Raw genomic sequence first — 15,869 nt, 5'->3', positions numbered from 1 at the left:
ACATATAGCCTCAACCAGGGACCAGAGGCATCTGAAGGCTTACGGAGGCTTCTCTTCCATCTTCCAGTTGCTCCACCCCCTTTGGGAGAGCTGTGAACAATATTTAAAAGGCACAGAGCATCTTCTGCAGTTGCGTGGGGTCATCTCCAGACTCTGAGGACTCGCCTTTGTACAGTTAGGAAAGTGTCAGAAAAGGGCCTTTCTGAAGAGCCTTTCTTGAACATTTTGGGATCAAGGGGATGGGAGCAACTCTCCTATGAGGAAATATTGCAGCATTGGGGGCTTTTTAGTTTAGAGAACATATGAGTAAGAGGTGATACAAGTGTATAAAATTATGAGTGGAGTGGAGAAAGTGGACAGAGAAAAGTTTTGTTCCCTCTCATGACACTTGAACTCAAGGATGTCTAATGAAGCTAAACGTAGGAAGATTCAGAACAGACAAAAGAAAGTACTTCTTCACGCAGCGCACAGTTAAATTATGGAATTCACTCCCACAAGAGGCAGTGATGGCCATGAACTTGGATGGCTTGAAAAGAGGATTAGACAAACTCATGGAGGGCAAGGCTGTCACGGCTAGCCATGATGGCTATGATCTGCCTCCATGCTCTGAGGCAATATACTTCTGAATATCGTTTGCTGGAAACTGCAGGAGGGGAAAGTGCTCTTGCACTCAGGTCCTGCTTGCAGGCTTCCCTTGGGCATCTGCTTGGCCACTGTGAGAACAGGATGCTGGACTAGATGGATCCCTGACCTGATCAAGTAGGCTTTTTAATGTTCTTATGGGAGAGCCATATCCTCAGGCTGGGGCAGTGCAAAAGAGTCTCCCCCTTGAATGGAGTGACTGGTGAGCAGTCTGAATCTGAGTCCTCCTCAGACTACCACTGTGACTTTGAATCGGGGCAAAAGTAAAGTAAAGTCAAATGTCCCCCAGTGAAGAGCCATTCCAGTTTCCTACAGTTCACTGAAAAGGTGCTACATTAGTGGGAATGTTGGAAATTAAAATGGCTGTTCACTACTGCCAGGTAAACCCATGGCTGGAAACCAGAGGCAGGGATTGTGCTGGTATGTCCTACCTGGGCCCTGACATCTTCCCAGGAGAGTTGGCTGCTGACATCAGGGCCAGAATCTAATCTCTGCTGCTCAGGGTGACTGTGTCGTGGCAAATTAGGCCCTTTGCATCCTTGGAAAGTTGTGAAGATGTCTAGGAGAAGCAACTTCTTCTGTGGAATGGTACGGCAGTGAGGAAGAAAACTTGTTGAATATTACCATACTTTAAAATTCTCAGGTCATACCTACTGCACATGTTTAAAAAATGAGGAACTCACTACCATTCCCCTTCTCCAGTGGCCCTCGGAAATGGTACATCTTTGAGATGAGCTAGAATTTCAACAGAGAACTCCTATAATTCCTAGGAAGCCATGACTGTTAGCGTAGTAGCCTAAATATGCCCTTAGAGATAGATGTTCTGTCCCTTTTGGAAGGTGGCATATGTTTGTGTATTGGGAGTGTTGGATGGGACATTATCCTGTTCTCAAGTCGGTCTTATAAAATATCTCTGCTGCCACAGGTACAAGTGAAATGTCTTCATTTGGCTTATGGCATCCTGGATTTTCAAACAGTTTAAATAAAGCAAGGAGTGGGAATGCTCTCTGTTTCATTTCCCTACTCACCCAAGAAAAAAAAATAATTTGGCTACTTTTGCTCCCTGTTTTCAGGTATTTACACTATGTGTTTGACCTGGGAAATGGTGCAAATCTTATCAAGGGAAGTTCCAATAAACCTCTGAATGACAACCAGTGGCACAATGTGATGATATCGCGGGACACCAGTAACCTCCATATAGTGAAGATTGATACAAAAATCACAACGCAGAGCACGGCAGGGGCAAGAAACCTAGATCTCAAAAGTAAGTGACATTGCTACTCACAGAAATGATCTGCTAGGAGGGCAAACTGCAACCTTGTATTTTGATGTGACTTGCACATTTGTAAGGAAAAAAATGCATAATTGCTATATGTATTGGGCCGCCTCCGGTGGCAAAACATCTGCAAGCTTGTGAGGTGTGGAATGGTCTTGCAGCAGCATAGATGTTCAGGAAAAAAAATGGATCATGTGTGGTTAGAAATTCTGCTTTGTAGCCCTGCTGTGGGATTGATTTTTTGGGGGGTGGGTGGGAGGGAACCATCTTGATTTTCCATGGATCTGCTGTAGTTGCTGCAGGTAGCACAAGGACTACTGTGTAGAGTTACAGCCAATATTTGCCTCTCTTCTCTCATCTGTTGAGACCCACATGTAAAGATGTAAGAAATAACTGTGGATATTGCTTTCCTTCAGTGGACACAGTATATGCAGTGGCATACCTCTGGCAGATAACAGTCCCAATGATGCTGCAAGGTGGGAGAGCATTCTGTGTGCATGTTTGGTGTGTGGAATGTGCATTCATTTGCACAAGGGAGCTTTGGCTATGGGCGGTATATAAATTTAATAAAATGAAATGAAAATGAAAACTGGTTGCATCCTAGAAAACCTCTGATGGGGAGATATATACCAGTTCATTGTTATGAGCACTGGGATCCAGAGGGTAGATATTGGGGCAAATTTGAGAGAGCATATTAATTTGCATAGGAAATGGTGCCTCCTAATAAAAAGGGTTGCTTACAAAAATGGGCCTGTTCAAATGTTCACAAGCAGGAACACAGTGAGCAGGGGCTATTCACCTCCATCCTGTGCATGATGCTGCCTCCACATTACCCAACTCCAAAGGTCCAATAACGTATGTTGCAGAGCAAGGAAAGGTGGTGGCAGCTGGCATTTCCCGGATCCTGGAAGATCATCTTTTTCCTGCCAGGGATGGGACTGGGACTACCAGTCCCAGACTCGCAAGTGGGAAGGAGATCTTCAGAGAAGGCAAACATCAAGCTATCGTTTAAAACCAGTGATTTCGTTGGGAATCTGAGGTTCCTCAGATGCTTATCAAGGGTTCTTCACTGAAAAGATCAATAATGGCAGACAAGCTTTTCTCAAAGACAGCTTTATCACTGGAATAGAAGTATATTATCTGCCATTGAAGTATTTTTTTCAGACTGCAGCCTTTTCTCTTTCCTATACCAGCATTTGCTGATAGTGTACCAAGATTCCAATGTCCCTGGTGGTGCAGACCATTGCTAGGATATTCTGCTGATATTTCTCATTGTTTGATGGGACAGCTGAAATATCTGTGGAAACAAAAGGAGAGGTTTAGCAAATCCCCACTCATGCAGTTGGCTGATGTAGCTTGTACCATGTGTTGCTAATTAGTGTGCAGTAGAGACAATACAAAGGAAATGAAGTCTTATGTTCTAACTAGGGTTGCCAGGTTCAATCCCTGAGACTGATCCTGTATCTTTAGGAGAAGAGAAAGTGAGCCAAGTGCAGGTGTTCTTGCAACATTGTAATGGGAAAAACCACAAGGTGGAATTCTCCCTCCCCCCTGCACAATGTTTAAAAATACAAAAGACCTCTTGGTTGCCAGGCCCGGCCTCCAAGAGGTCTTTTGTATCTTTAAAAGTTTTGGAGGGGGGAAGGAGAATTCCACCTTGTGGTTTTTCCCATTACACTTGGCTGACTTTCTCTTCTCCTAAAGATAAAGGATCAGTCTCAGGGATTGAACCTGGCAACCCTAGTTCTAACTCTGTAGCCAGATCGGCAGCACTCACATACAAGAGAGAGGTAATGGCAGATTTGGGGAAATCCTGTGATTTGCAAAAGTACAAAAATACTTTAGGATCTCTTCATTATTAATGATGAGCTCTATTCCTGCAAACATTTCTGAGGGTTAGGAGTGAGTTCACTCAGCTTTACTAGTATTAATATGCATCATCGTCATCATCAAACATCTTTGATTCTGCTATATTTTTATAATGAGACTGGGGGCGTGATACAATTGTTGTGCACATATAATCAACAACTGCACCCCAGTATTGAGTTTTCCATATCCCAGCTATAAAATGTGGAATTAGGGTTGCCACATTGGTAATCCTGAGACTTCCCCCCCCTTTCCTTTAAAGCAGAGATGAGGAAACTGTTGCTCTCCACCTATTGTTAGGCAACTACAACAAATCTGGAGAACATTTGGAGAACATTCAAGGGAGGCTGTGGGGTTCCATTTGCCACATTATTCAGCACTATTCCTGGGCTGCATTCAGATATGGGGTTTATTGAGTTAGTTTTACTGATTATAATGGTAGCACTTTTGTCCCAATTTCTAACACTCCTTTTAATGATGCAGTACCTGTTTCAATATGGAACTATGGCTTTTTGACCGATATACTGCCACGTCATGCTAAATTTCATTCACATCAGTGGGTGTGTTGTGACACAACAGTGAACGTCATTGGACTTGTCGCTACTCCCCACCCTTTCTACGCATGCACACTTCTCTTCCCCCGTGATTCCCAATGAAAACAGCAGGAAAGAACTGTATGCCAGCATACCGCCCCAGATTTTGTCAATTTACTCCCTCAAATTTCTGGGTTAATGGGGTTGCAAACAGATTTTTTCTGGAAACAATTAACATGGAAATGAGCACTATCCTTCCACTAGATTCCACTCGTACATGGCTTTTAAATCATGTTAAAGATCAAATAAAATGTGAAAATGGATTTGAATGGATTTACTCTAAGTAGGACCTAGTAGAATACAACCCTGTATCTACAAAGTCACCAAGCAACCTGTTTTTGGTATATTGAGAACAGGTCACTTGATTACACTCTCTCTCTCTCTCTCTCTCTCTCTCTCTGTCTCTCTCTCTGTGTGTGTGTGTGTGTGTGTGTGTGTGTGAGTGAGTGAGTGAGTGAGTGAGTGAGTGAGTGAGTGAGTGGGCGAGTGAGTGTTCTGCCCATGTGCACTGTGGCCCAGTGTCTTCTTTCTAAAACTTCTCGGCTGGCATCACTTTCTACAATAATCATGGGATCACTGATCCCATGATGTCACATAGAATCATAGAATCATAGAATCATAGAGTTGGAAGGGGCCTTGTAACATGGTCGCATTATCAGGGAAACATTTGAAAGGAAAGCCCCATGCCACTGAAAGTGCGAATAGGGTTTTTCTATTGGTTGAGATTGACTGTGGGCAGAGCAGGAAGTGTTCCCAGGCTAGAAACTAGTATCAGCAATTTAAAGAAAAATAAAGCCCCTTCAGCTGCCTTGTACAATAAAATAATGTAAACGATGCAAGCCCTCCACTTCTCAAAATAGGGCTTTTATTTCTAAATTTCACTCCCACCCCACTTCCTTCAAAGGCACATTCAGTTTGCCCTTCTCCAGACCCCTCGAATGTTAGGAAAAATTACCATTGAACATTCAGGTCCAGCACCAGCTGAAGCAAAGAAAACTTGAGGAAAAATGAGGAGTGGATTTTTGTCCTGGGCAGAACATGTCCTCAGAGGCACCTGGTCTTCATCTGACTACATCTCCCACTCTTTTTTATTCTGAGCTGAGACTCTACTTAGTAAAGCAGGCAAGGAAAGTGAAATAATACTGTGGAATTCCCTCCCCTTGAATATTAGGCAGGCACCATCTCTGCTATCTTTTTGGCGCCTTTTGAAGACTTTCCTCTTTCAACAAGCCTTTTAAGTTGAGACCTATCCCTGCGTCTGTGTTAGAATTGATTGTTAATATGGTTTTTTAAATAATGTTTTTAACCCTTTTTTAAAAGATGTTTTTAAAGCTTTTTTAAAAAATGTTTTTAACTTTGTTTTGTTTTAATGTATTTCAAGGTCTGTTTTTATGATGTTTTAAAGTGTTTTAAGCGCTTCTGTTTGCCACCCTGGGCTCCTGCTGGGAGGAAGGGCAAGATATAAATCTAATAATAAATAAATAAATGATACTGGGGAGGGGGTGGGATATAGGAAGCTGCCTTAGACTACATATTTGCCTATCTAGCCCAAGATAGTCTTGTCTGACTGGCAGCAGATCTTTGGGGCTTTTCCCAGCGCTTGTTTCCCAATATATTTTATAACTTGAGCTGCAAGCAGGGATAGAATTATATACCATTAAATCATTTGTATTTCTGATCATTGTCCATTACAAATGGGCCGTGCATAAAATGAAACAATAAAACAATAAAGTCATCATAAAACCAAAACTACCTTAAAATGCCTACTGGAAGAATTAAGTCTTTGTCATCATGCACCTGAAGTTCAATAAGGAGGGTGCCTGTCTAATCTCAGTTGGAAGGGCCTTTCACAGCTATGAGTAAATAATAATTGGCTTAGGAACTGTACCAGTGAGATCTCCAAAGTTATCAGTCATGCATTATTTGTAATGCCGGTTGAGGTATTTTGCCAGCTTTCTCCTGGCATTTCTTATTCAAATCTGAATAGCTGGACTTCTTTGGGAAGAAGGATATAAATTGGATAAAATATGTAAGTAAATGTTTGAATATCAAAACCTGCCTTTCAGGGTTTTTGCAGGGTTGTCCTCTAAAGAGCTCATCATTATCTAGGAGGTCTGATTAGGATTTACTTTACCCTCCAGTTGTTTACAGTTTCTTTCCAGTATTTTCAGCTGATCTATTTGTGCCCATTTGCAAGAGGGAAAAAGACAAATCCAATTACAGAGAAAGTGAGGAGATGAAGCCCTCCCCCAAAAGAAACCCCCATGCTCTTCGCTTAGCTTTTAAATGAGATGACTGACAGGGCCATCTCCCCCTACCCACCCCCAGTTAAAAAATGTGAGTTGCATCTGAGGTTGGGGGAGAAATTGGATTTAGTACACATTTAACAGTGAACCTACCCAGAGCTTGGAAGATTACTTTAAAAAAGTAATAAATTACAGTTACAATTACTTGGCCCAAAAAAGTAGTAATTACCGTTACAATTACAATTGCTCTGAAAGTAGCTGATTACTTTACTTTTTCTCAAAAGTAATCACTACAATTACATTTCAGTTACTTTTTAAAAAAAACTCCTACAAGGTGCTGGCCTTGGCTGCTGCACATCTAAGAAGCCTAAAACAATATTAAAAATAAACACACACACACAGGGGGTAGTAGAATAAAAAAAATTATCCATAAGATTAACATAATGGCATAACAGAATCTCACATCCCCCCAAGCAATGAAGATACCCCAACTCTTGAAATCAAATTTTACACTTGAAATGCTTTTATAATATGTTTCTGTTATGTCTCAAAAGAACAAGATGCTCAAAGAGCATGTCAGACAAGGAATTGTTGATCAGTAAAGCAAGTTATGAGACTCACAGACAGGGTTTTCAGTGAAAGAAGGAAACCTGCAATAAACGGGTTAAACAGAGCAAGAGGGGTTGCCAGGTTCCTCAAGGCCAGCAGGTGGTTGGCAAGGGCAACCTGGTAGATAAGAAGCTGCTCTTGCAGAAGCTCTTGTGTGGGGGAAAGTCGTTTTGTGTTTAATGCTTTTTGTCAGTAAAGACTCTTACAAGATACTTGCCTGGCCTGGCTTATTTACTGAATCTATCCGGCACCAGAATTTCTTACTTGTGCGATATCTATATGCACGCATCGACAAGGGTTATGGGCCCAGCTTATCACACAAAGTAAGGGGTTCAAGTGTCGTTTACGTGACGTTGCTGCAGAGAAAAGAAAGTGCAAGAAAGAGGCAAGTAAAGAGGGGACAACATGGCTGTAAACCTGTCATCCGGGATGCTGATGGAGAGACTGAATGCTGTAAACTACTCCAGCTGGAAATGGAGAATGAGAGCAGTTCTGATTAAAGAAGATTTGAATGATGTTGTAGAAAAAACCCCTCCGGCAGCTCCTTCAGCAGCGTGGACGAAGAAAGACGAGAAAGCGAAGGCTTTTATTACTCTGGAGCTGTCTGATTCTCAACTGTTGCTGGTGAGTAATGAGCCGACAGCTAATCAAATGTGGGAGAAGCTAAGAGGCGCTCATGTGCAGCAAACTGCAGGGAGCCGGCTGTGTTTAGCGCGGAAGCTTTATCAGATGCGTTTTACAGATGAAGTGACTATGACAGAGCATCTGGCTGAATTTCGTAGATTATTTGCTGAACTTCAAGATAGAGGAGTACATCATAGTGACATTCAGATGGTCTATATACTGTTATCTTCATTTGATCGAAAATGGGATGTACTGGTCTCTAGTTTGGAGACTTTACCAGACGGAACTTTATCTCTGGACTTTGTAGAGCAGAAACTTCAACAAGAATGGAATAGGAGACAAGAGAGTAAGAGGACTGAGATAAAAGAGACTGAGGCTGTACAACAACAACAATATCAAAGAAACAGGCAAGAGAATAAAATATGTTATTTTTGTGGGTCCCGAGGACATATACAGAGACATTGTTTAAGTAAGAAGAGAAATAACAGGGACTTTGGACATCGGAAACCAAGTGTGAACTTTATTACTAAGGAGGATAATAAACTAATTAACTCTAAATGGCTTCTCAACAGCGGGGCGTCTAATTGCCTAATCAATGACTCAAGCTTGTTTTACACATCAAAGCCAGTGCAAGAGAAGATCTACCTGGCTGACGGATCAACTCAGAACGCAATTGCAAGAGGCACGATCAGGTTAAGTAATTTGGGAACTATATTGACAGATGTGTTATTAGTTTCTGGTTTAAAATATAACATACTGTCAGTGAGAAAACTAGCTCAAATAGGTTGTAAAATTACATTTGAAGGGAATAGATGTTTTGTGAGAAAAGATGGTGAAATCTGTATGCAAGGGAAATTACAGAACCAAATGTTTATGGTAGAGAGCAAGCTTGATAAACCCACGTGTGCCTGGATAGGAGTAAATAAAAACATACATGAGAACTGCATACATGAATGGCACAGAAAATTAGGGCAAGCACATTTTGAGAAAGTGAAAAATACCCCAAAGCATAGTCAAGATTTGGAACTAACACATTGTGAGCATGTGGATGAATGTGAGGTATGCTATAAAACAAAAATGACAGTGACTCCAATTAATCAGAGCATAGAAAGTACTACCACGAAACCTTATCAGCTGATACATGTGGATTTGGCTGGACCTTTCCAGTGTTCAAAAGGTGGGGCAAGATTTTATTTAGTGATTGTAGATGATTTTTCCAGATTTACACATGTATTCTTATTGAAAAAGAAAAGTGAAGCAGAAGATAAATTAAAGGCATTTATACAGAGGACAGAGACACAATATGGGAGTGTTATCAAAAATATCAAATCAGATCAAGGAGGGGAATTTACCAGTAATTCATTTAAAACATATTTGGAAAAGAAGGGGATAATACAAAGTCTCACTGCTCCCTTCAGCACATTTTCTAACGGAACTGCAGAGAGGAGGAACCGGTCACTGCAGGATTCAATGAGAGCCATGCTGGCTGATGCAGACATGAATAACACCTACTGGGGTGAATGTATTCTGTACACTGCTTACATACAGAACCGCCTTGTGCACAGAATCATAGGCATGTCACCCTATGAGAAATTGACAGGAAGAAAACCCAGGGTAAAACACATAGAGCGTTTTGGAGCAAAATGCTGGGTGCATGTTTCAAAGCAGAAAAGGCATGGTAAATTAGCCCCAAGAGCTCAGGCAGGTCGCATTTTGGGATTTCAGAATTCATATTATAGATTTTGGTTGCCTGAGAAACAACAATTAGTGTTAAGTAGAAGCATAAAGGTGATAGATAAACCTTGGAAAGACAGTCAAACAGTAATACTTGATGATGAAAGCAAGCAGAAAGCAGCAGATGTTCCTTTTGGGCATCAAATACCATTAAGAACCACATTGACTGACTTAATTCAAAGTGGCAAACGTACTGTGAAAAGACTGAGGAGTGAAGACATGGCAATGCAAGATAAAGAGGTGCCAGGTACTAGTGCAGGAACAAGTGCAGACACAGGTGCAGGACCAAGTAAAATTGAGAGTGATGAAGAAATGGAAATAGATAGTGTTAGACGGTCAGAAAGAAAAATGAAAGGAAAACCACCTCATAGATTCACATTTAACGTTACACAAAAGAATGATGAGACAGATGAATATCCTGTAGAATGGGAAAAAGAAGGTCCAATAGACAAAGAAACAATGGATCTCATGTGGAAATACTGTATTGAAGAATGAAATATAAATGAGTGTTATCAAATAAAAGTGAACAAAATGCTGTATAACCTGTATGAATAAAGAAACAAAACTGAAATGGAAACAGAGACTGTAAAGAGAAACAAAAGGATGTGTATATTTATGTGTATTGAACTTGTAATGTATGACTGTAAAATAAGATAAATGTAGTTTTGTGATCTGTGAGTCTCAGGTGGGGGCTGTTGATCAGTAAAGCAAGTTATGAGACTCACAGACAGGGTTTTCAGTGAAAGAAGGAAACCTGCAATAAACGGGTTAAACAGAGCAAAAGGGGTTGCCAGGTTCCTCAAGGCCAGCAGGTGGTTGGCAAGGGCAACCTGGTAGATAAGAAGCTGCTCTTGCAGAAGCTCTTGTGTGGGGGAAAGTCGTTTTGTGTTTAATGCTTTTTGTCAGTAAAGACTCTTACAAGATACTTGCCTGGCCTGGCTTATTTACTGAATCTATCCGGCACCAGAATTTCTTACTTGTGCGATATCTATACGCACGCATCGACAGGAATGTCTTTTTACAGTCATTACGTTGCCACCAGTACTGAACAGGCGTTCTACTGCGGCGCTTGAAGGCATGCCTGTGTTGTGCTGCAAAAAACACCGCAGCACACGTGGAAAGCCATAGAGTGATGACACTTCCCTGCTGGGAGACCTCAGGTACCTCACCAGTTCCTCCTCAGCAGTGTCCACTGCTGACTTCTTGCCCTGGGGCAGAAAGTTAAAGAAGTCATCTTCTAAGTCATCTCCTTCCTGGTCTTTATCTGAAGACTGATCACTGTCCTCATTAAGTACACCCATCTTTATTTCAGCTTTCAACAAGGCTTCCATTGTGTATCTAAGAAAGAGAGAGGATATGTTAACACATATATGTTAGGAAACCATCATCTGCTCTTCATTTCCTGATGCTTGTCATGTCCCCTGGTTCAAGGTCCAGCCTGAGCCTGTGGATGATGACATGGAAGGTAGGAAGGTGACCAAGTCACCACACTCATGGGGCAGCACAGCAGACCCTTAAGGATTACCTGCAGCAACCCAAGGTTGTGATGAGGAGCCCCAGGAAGAAAAGGCCCAGCCCCTGCCTACCACCTTAAGCCCTCTGATGCCTCCCTTGAGACAACATTTCCCTTGGAGTAATCCACCCAAAGGGCTTCCCTAATGTTCTTACTTGTTGGTATGGGTGGTGGCCTGACACGATTCCAGCCAATCTAGTTTGAAGCGAGGGTGTAGGCAGGCTGCCAGAAGAAGCCTCTTGTCCTCCCAGATAGCTGCAAACCGCTTTCTTAGGGCTTCGCGCACACCTCTCAGCAGCTGAAAACAGTATGTGTACCTCTCAGGTTTGTTTTCCAGTCCTTCTAACTTGCGGTCCAGATTGCAGAGCGTTGGTAGCAAATACCCCATGAACATGCCGTTCTCCCGTTGCAGGATATCTAGGGACTGGGCTAGTGGCTCCATAATCTCTGTGTATTCCTGTACCACTTCAATCTCACCAGCTGTGTTCCTGGACAAGGAGCAGCGGTCCATTATGGCATGCATTTTTAGTGGCACAGTTGACAGGAGCTCATGTAGTTGCTTCAACGCATCAAAGGTGGAATTCCACCTGGTCTTATTCGGTACCTTCAGATACACACCACATTGCGCATGGATATACTCAGCAATCTGGGCTGACTGGTTCTGCTTGGACCACAACTTGCTGCACTTTCCCATCAAGGAACGAAACTGTTTCTTGAAAGGACCAAGAAGACTACTTTTGGAGGAGTCAGAAAGCATGGCCTCTATGTCTTGTGTTGCCACAAGGTTGAGGGTGTGGCTAGCACATCTCTGGTGTGGTGGTAAAACAAAATCCTCTCCTGAGTCTGCAGCTTCTTTCTCTGCCTCAGGTCCTGTGTCCAGGATCTCACAGATAGGCACAAACTCCACCTCAGCCTCCTCCTCCTCCTGGTTATCACCATCATTGTCACTGGTGCCTGCAGCTTCCACTGATTCTTTGGCCATGAAAACTCTGAACGCTTTCACAAAGTTGGAGCCATTGTCTGTAGTAGTGCACATAACTTTGTTGTGGATCCTGTACTGCACATGTACATCATGCAGTGCTTTTGAAAGGACATCGTATGTATGGCGCCCCTTCAGACGCTTACAAGCCAAGACCCCGACCTCACGTTTCAGGGTAGTTGGGTTGATCCAGTGGGCTGTTACCCCAAAGTAACTCTTCTTGCCATTGGTCCAACAATCTGCAGTGGTTGCTATATATGCCACAGCACCCATTCGGTTTGCAAGAGTTTCTCCTGTGCATGGAAAGATGATATCAGGTGGGTAACTAGCTCCACCTAGTGGTTGAAGGCAAAAGAGTACTGCTGACGTTTTACTGTAGGTCCGTTCCCAGTCTGCGCCTGCTCCGTCCGCAGTTTTTCTCTTTTGCCTTCACCGAATCTGGTTGATTCCTCTCTGTCTCCGTCGGTTCAGGCTTGTATTGTTTGTCTTTTAAGTCTTACCGGTTTCTGCTGTTTCTTGCCCTCAGTATATGTTTTGTCTTCCCCTGCTGTTTAAAGTTTAAAGTTTAAAAACAACAACAACAACAACAAAAAAGCTCCTTGTGTCTTTCCTCCGGATTTTTCTCGGTGGCGAAGAGCATTCAGCCCCTCCCCACGGCTCCTGGGGCCGTTGGCCTCTTCAGGCTCCCTCCCCAGCCGAATTTGCTACCGTTCCTCCTAGTCAGCAACTCATAGCATCGGCAGCATTAGCCTTAGAGGCGAATTTCACCGGAGCTCGGAACTCAGGCCCACGCCTCGGATTTTCGCGCTCCCTTTCAAGCGGCTTCATTTTCCCTGCTTCATAGCGGGGAGGGGCAGACACACAGACGCCATAGCAGGTTGGCGGCAACAGCTTCTAATCTTTCTGCTTTACCTAGCTGCTTATTAGACAGCGTTGTCATTCATTACCAGCGGGAGCCTTCCATTCATATTTTCATTAACCCCGTAAGTCCCGCAGTGTGTGCCCGCTATGGGGAAAGCCACACACAAAACAAAGCACCTCTCAAAGGGATCGAAAGTGCTTCCCCGCAAGCCAGCGACAGGCGCAGTGCCAGAACTCAGTCCCATCCTGGGATCAGAGCAGGCTCATTCTTCAGGGGATCATTCTGAAACAGTGGTGGCCCGCCCCTCTACCGTCAGGCACGAGGTGGCTGAGGCTCAGGTTTTGGCGGGCAGGGTGGCTGCAGAAGGCAGGATTCCTGTTCCACATAAGGGAACCTGTAGAGAAGGTCAAGATTCCTACCACCACTCAAGGGACCAGAGGGACTTGGAACCCCTGTCTGATGGGGAAGGTGGCCAGTCTCACCCTTCCTTAGACGCTATTTTTTCTAACAACTCCTCGCCCGAGGCCTTCACAGGGTTTTTGGAGGAGCCAATCCCTGTCCAACAAATTCATGATGCTGGTGGGCACAGGCTTTATCCATCTCACACTCAAGCTCGCCCTATTCAGCTGCAGCTTTCAGCACATTCAATTCAGCAATTAAAAGAACAGCTTAAGGACGCCCTTTTAATGGATCTGACTAGAGATTTGTCTTCTCAAACTGCATCAGGGTCACAACCCTCAAGGCACCCGAGGGCGAACACATGCCCTTCCCCGGGCCGCACATCCCCAGACCCCTATGCTGCATCGCAGGGCAGACACCTTCAGCTCCCAGAACAGGAGCTTATAGACACAGAAAATGACTTGTGTTGGATGAAGAGGAATGGAGTGGGGAATCAGAATCTGAGGAGATTTTATCTACTAGAATATTTCAAGAGGCTCATTTCCTTCCTCTGCTATGCAAAGCGATGGAGGCTCTTACCCTCACCTCTACAGAGGATCCTCCTACTCCACCCTCCTCGAGAGTCTCAGCAGTATGTCCAGATCCACAGCCTAGGTCTAGAGTATTGAAGCTTCCTTCTCTTCTCCCCAAGGTGCTCAAATCAGAATTTGACATTCCCTTGCAATTCAAAAAATCAGTTTCGGTAGCCAACAAATATTATACACTGGAACAACCGATCATGGATCAGTTGAAAGTCCCGCTCATAGACGCGCCTATAGTCAATCTATTGAACCCATCATTGAATCCTAAAGACTCAGACGCTCACCTTAAGGATCCTACTGAGCGCAAGATGGACCAGGGACTTAGAAGAGTGCACGAGGCTAGTGCGCTTTCAATCAGGGCAGCAGCAGCCTCTTCTGTGTTTGCTCGAGCCTCCCTACTGTGGTTGGAAGACCTGCTAGATGGCCCACAGCAGGATGCAGCCCGGATACGCAAATCTCTGCTGAAGGTCTCTCGGGCAGTTACCTTCATGGCAGACGCGTCAATGGACGCCATGCAGTTTGCAGCTAGGTCTCTCACTGCAGGGATCTTCACGCGAAGGACCCTTTGGCTTCGACATTGGGATGCAGACCCTGCAGCTCGTTCGAATCTTGCCTCGGAACCCTACGTGGGTGGCAAATTATTTGGGGACACTGCCCTCACCAACATATTAGAAACCAAGGAAAAGAAAAAGTCCATGCCATCCACCAGAAAAAAGGAGGATGGAAGGACCTTTCGCCGCTCATTCCATCCATATCACTTGTCGCAGTCCTTTCGGGGCTCACGTCCCTTTGGAAGACAGAAGGACGCCCGCTCCAGCCGTCCCTTCTGGAACAGACAGCGCAACCAACTTAAGTCCCAGCAACACCTCCCAGGTCGATCCGGCCTTGCATCCCAGGCACGTGGAAACAGAAATCAGTTCTGACACCTCCACCTCGCCGGTGGGAGGCCGTCTCCAACGCTTTGCTCACCGATGGGAGGACCTATCCTCTGATCGCTGGGTCCTCCGCACTCTTCGATACAGCCTTCGCCTGGAGTTTTCCTCCACCCCCCCGACGAGATTCCTTCCATCCCCTCTGTCAGCAAATCCACACAAAAGGGGCAAAGTTTTGAGATCAGTTTCCCATCTCCTACGCATGGCAGCTATCGAGGCAGTACCTCCAGGGGAGAGGTTCCTGGGAAACTACTCTCTGTTCTTCACCGTCGACAAAAAAGACGGTTCATCCAGGCCAGTATTAGACCTCAAGACTCTAAATTGCTTCATAAAGTACCGCAAATTTCAGATGGAGACCTTACTTTACATCAAAGAAGCGCTGAGGCTAGGGGACTTCCTCTCATCTATCGACCTGAAGGAAGCCTACCTGCACATTCCAATTTTTCCCCCTCACAGAAGGTATCTGCACTTCGCGGTGGGACAAGACCATTATCAGTTCAGGGCCATGCCCTTTGGCCTGTCGTCAGCTCCCAGGACATTCACCAAGATTGTGGTTACCCTGGTGGCACACCTCAGGACACAGGGGATTCATATTTTTCCTGATCTGGACGATTTTCTGATCCGCTCACCATCGTTACACAAGGCATGGGAGGACCTCCATGTCACCCTGACCTGTCTAAAGGATCACGGTTTCCTGATCAACGAAGCCAAGAGTCATCTCTTTCCGTCCAGACGCATCACACATTTGGGAGCAACTATAGACTCTCAAAATGGCCTCATTACGCTATCTTCAGACAGGATCAGCAAGATCCGCAAAGTGGTGTTGCATGTCCTATCCTCCACCTCTACAGACCTGATGGAGTTGGCAGCACTTCTCGGTTTGATGGTATCCACATTCCAAACGACACCATGGGCACGTCATCATTCCCGCACTCTTCAGTGGGCGCTGCTGCCATTCCAGAACGACATAGCATCCAGGCACCACCGCATGGTTGCTCTGTCGCCACAGGTTC

The 15,869-nt window shown here is 44.4% G+C and overlaps 1 protein-coding gene across 22 annotated transcripts in view; it reads left to right on the top strand.

Moving 5' to 3' along the window:
- Positions 1–15,869, top strand: part of NRXN1 (neurexin 1) — a 1,438,606-nt gene that overhangs the window by 701,514 nt on the left and 721,223 nt on the right. For all 22 annotated transcript variants that reach the window (XM_061625672.1, XM_061625683.1, XM_061625674.1 and 19 more), the window contains one exon: positions 1,716–1,906. In XM_061625672.1, the coding sequence (XP_061481656.1) occupies positions 1,716–1,906 (191 nt within the window). The remainder of the gene's footprint in view (positions 1–1,715; positions 1,907–15,869) is intronic.

Source organism: Rhineura floridana, chromosome 4 (genome assembly GCF_030035675.1).
Source record: "Rhineura floridana isolate rRhiFlo1 chromosome 4, rRhiFlo1.hap2, whole genome shotgun sequence".
Classification (NCBI taxonomy): domain Eukaryota; kingdom Metazoa; phylum Chordata; class Lepidosauria; order Squamata; family Rhineuridae; genus Rhineura; species Rhineura floridana.
This window is presented reverse-complemented; position numbering and strand designations above follow the sequence as displayed.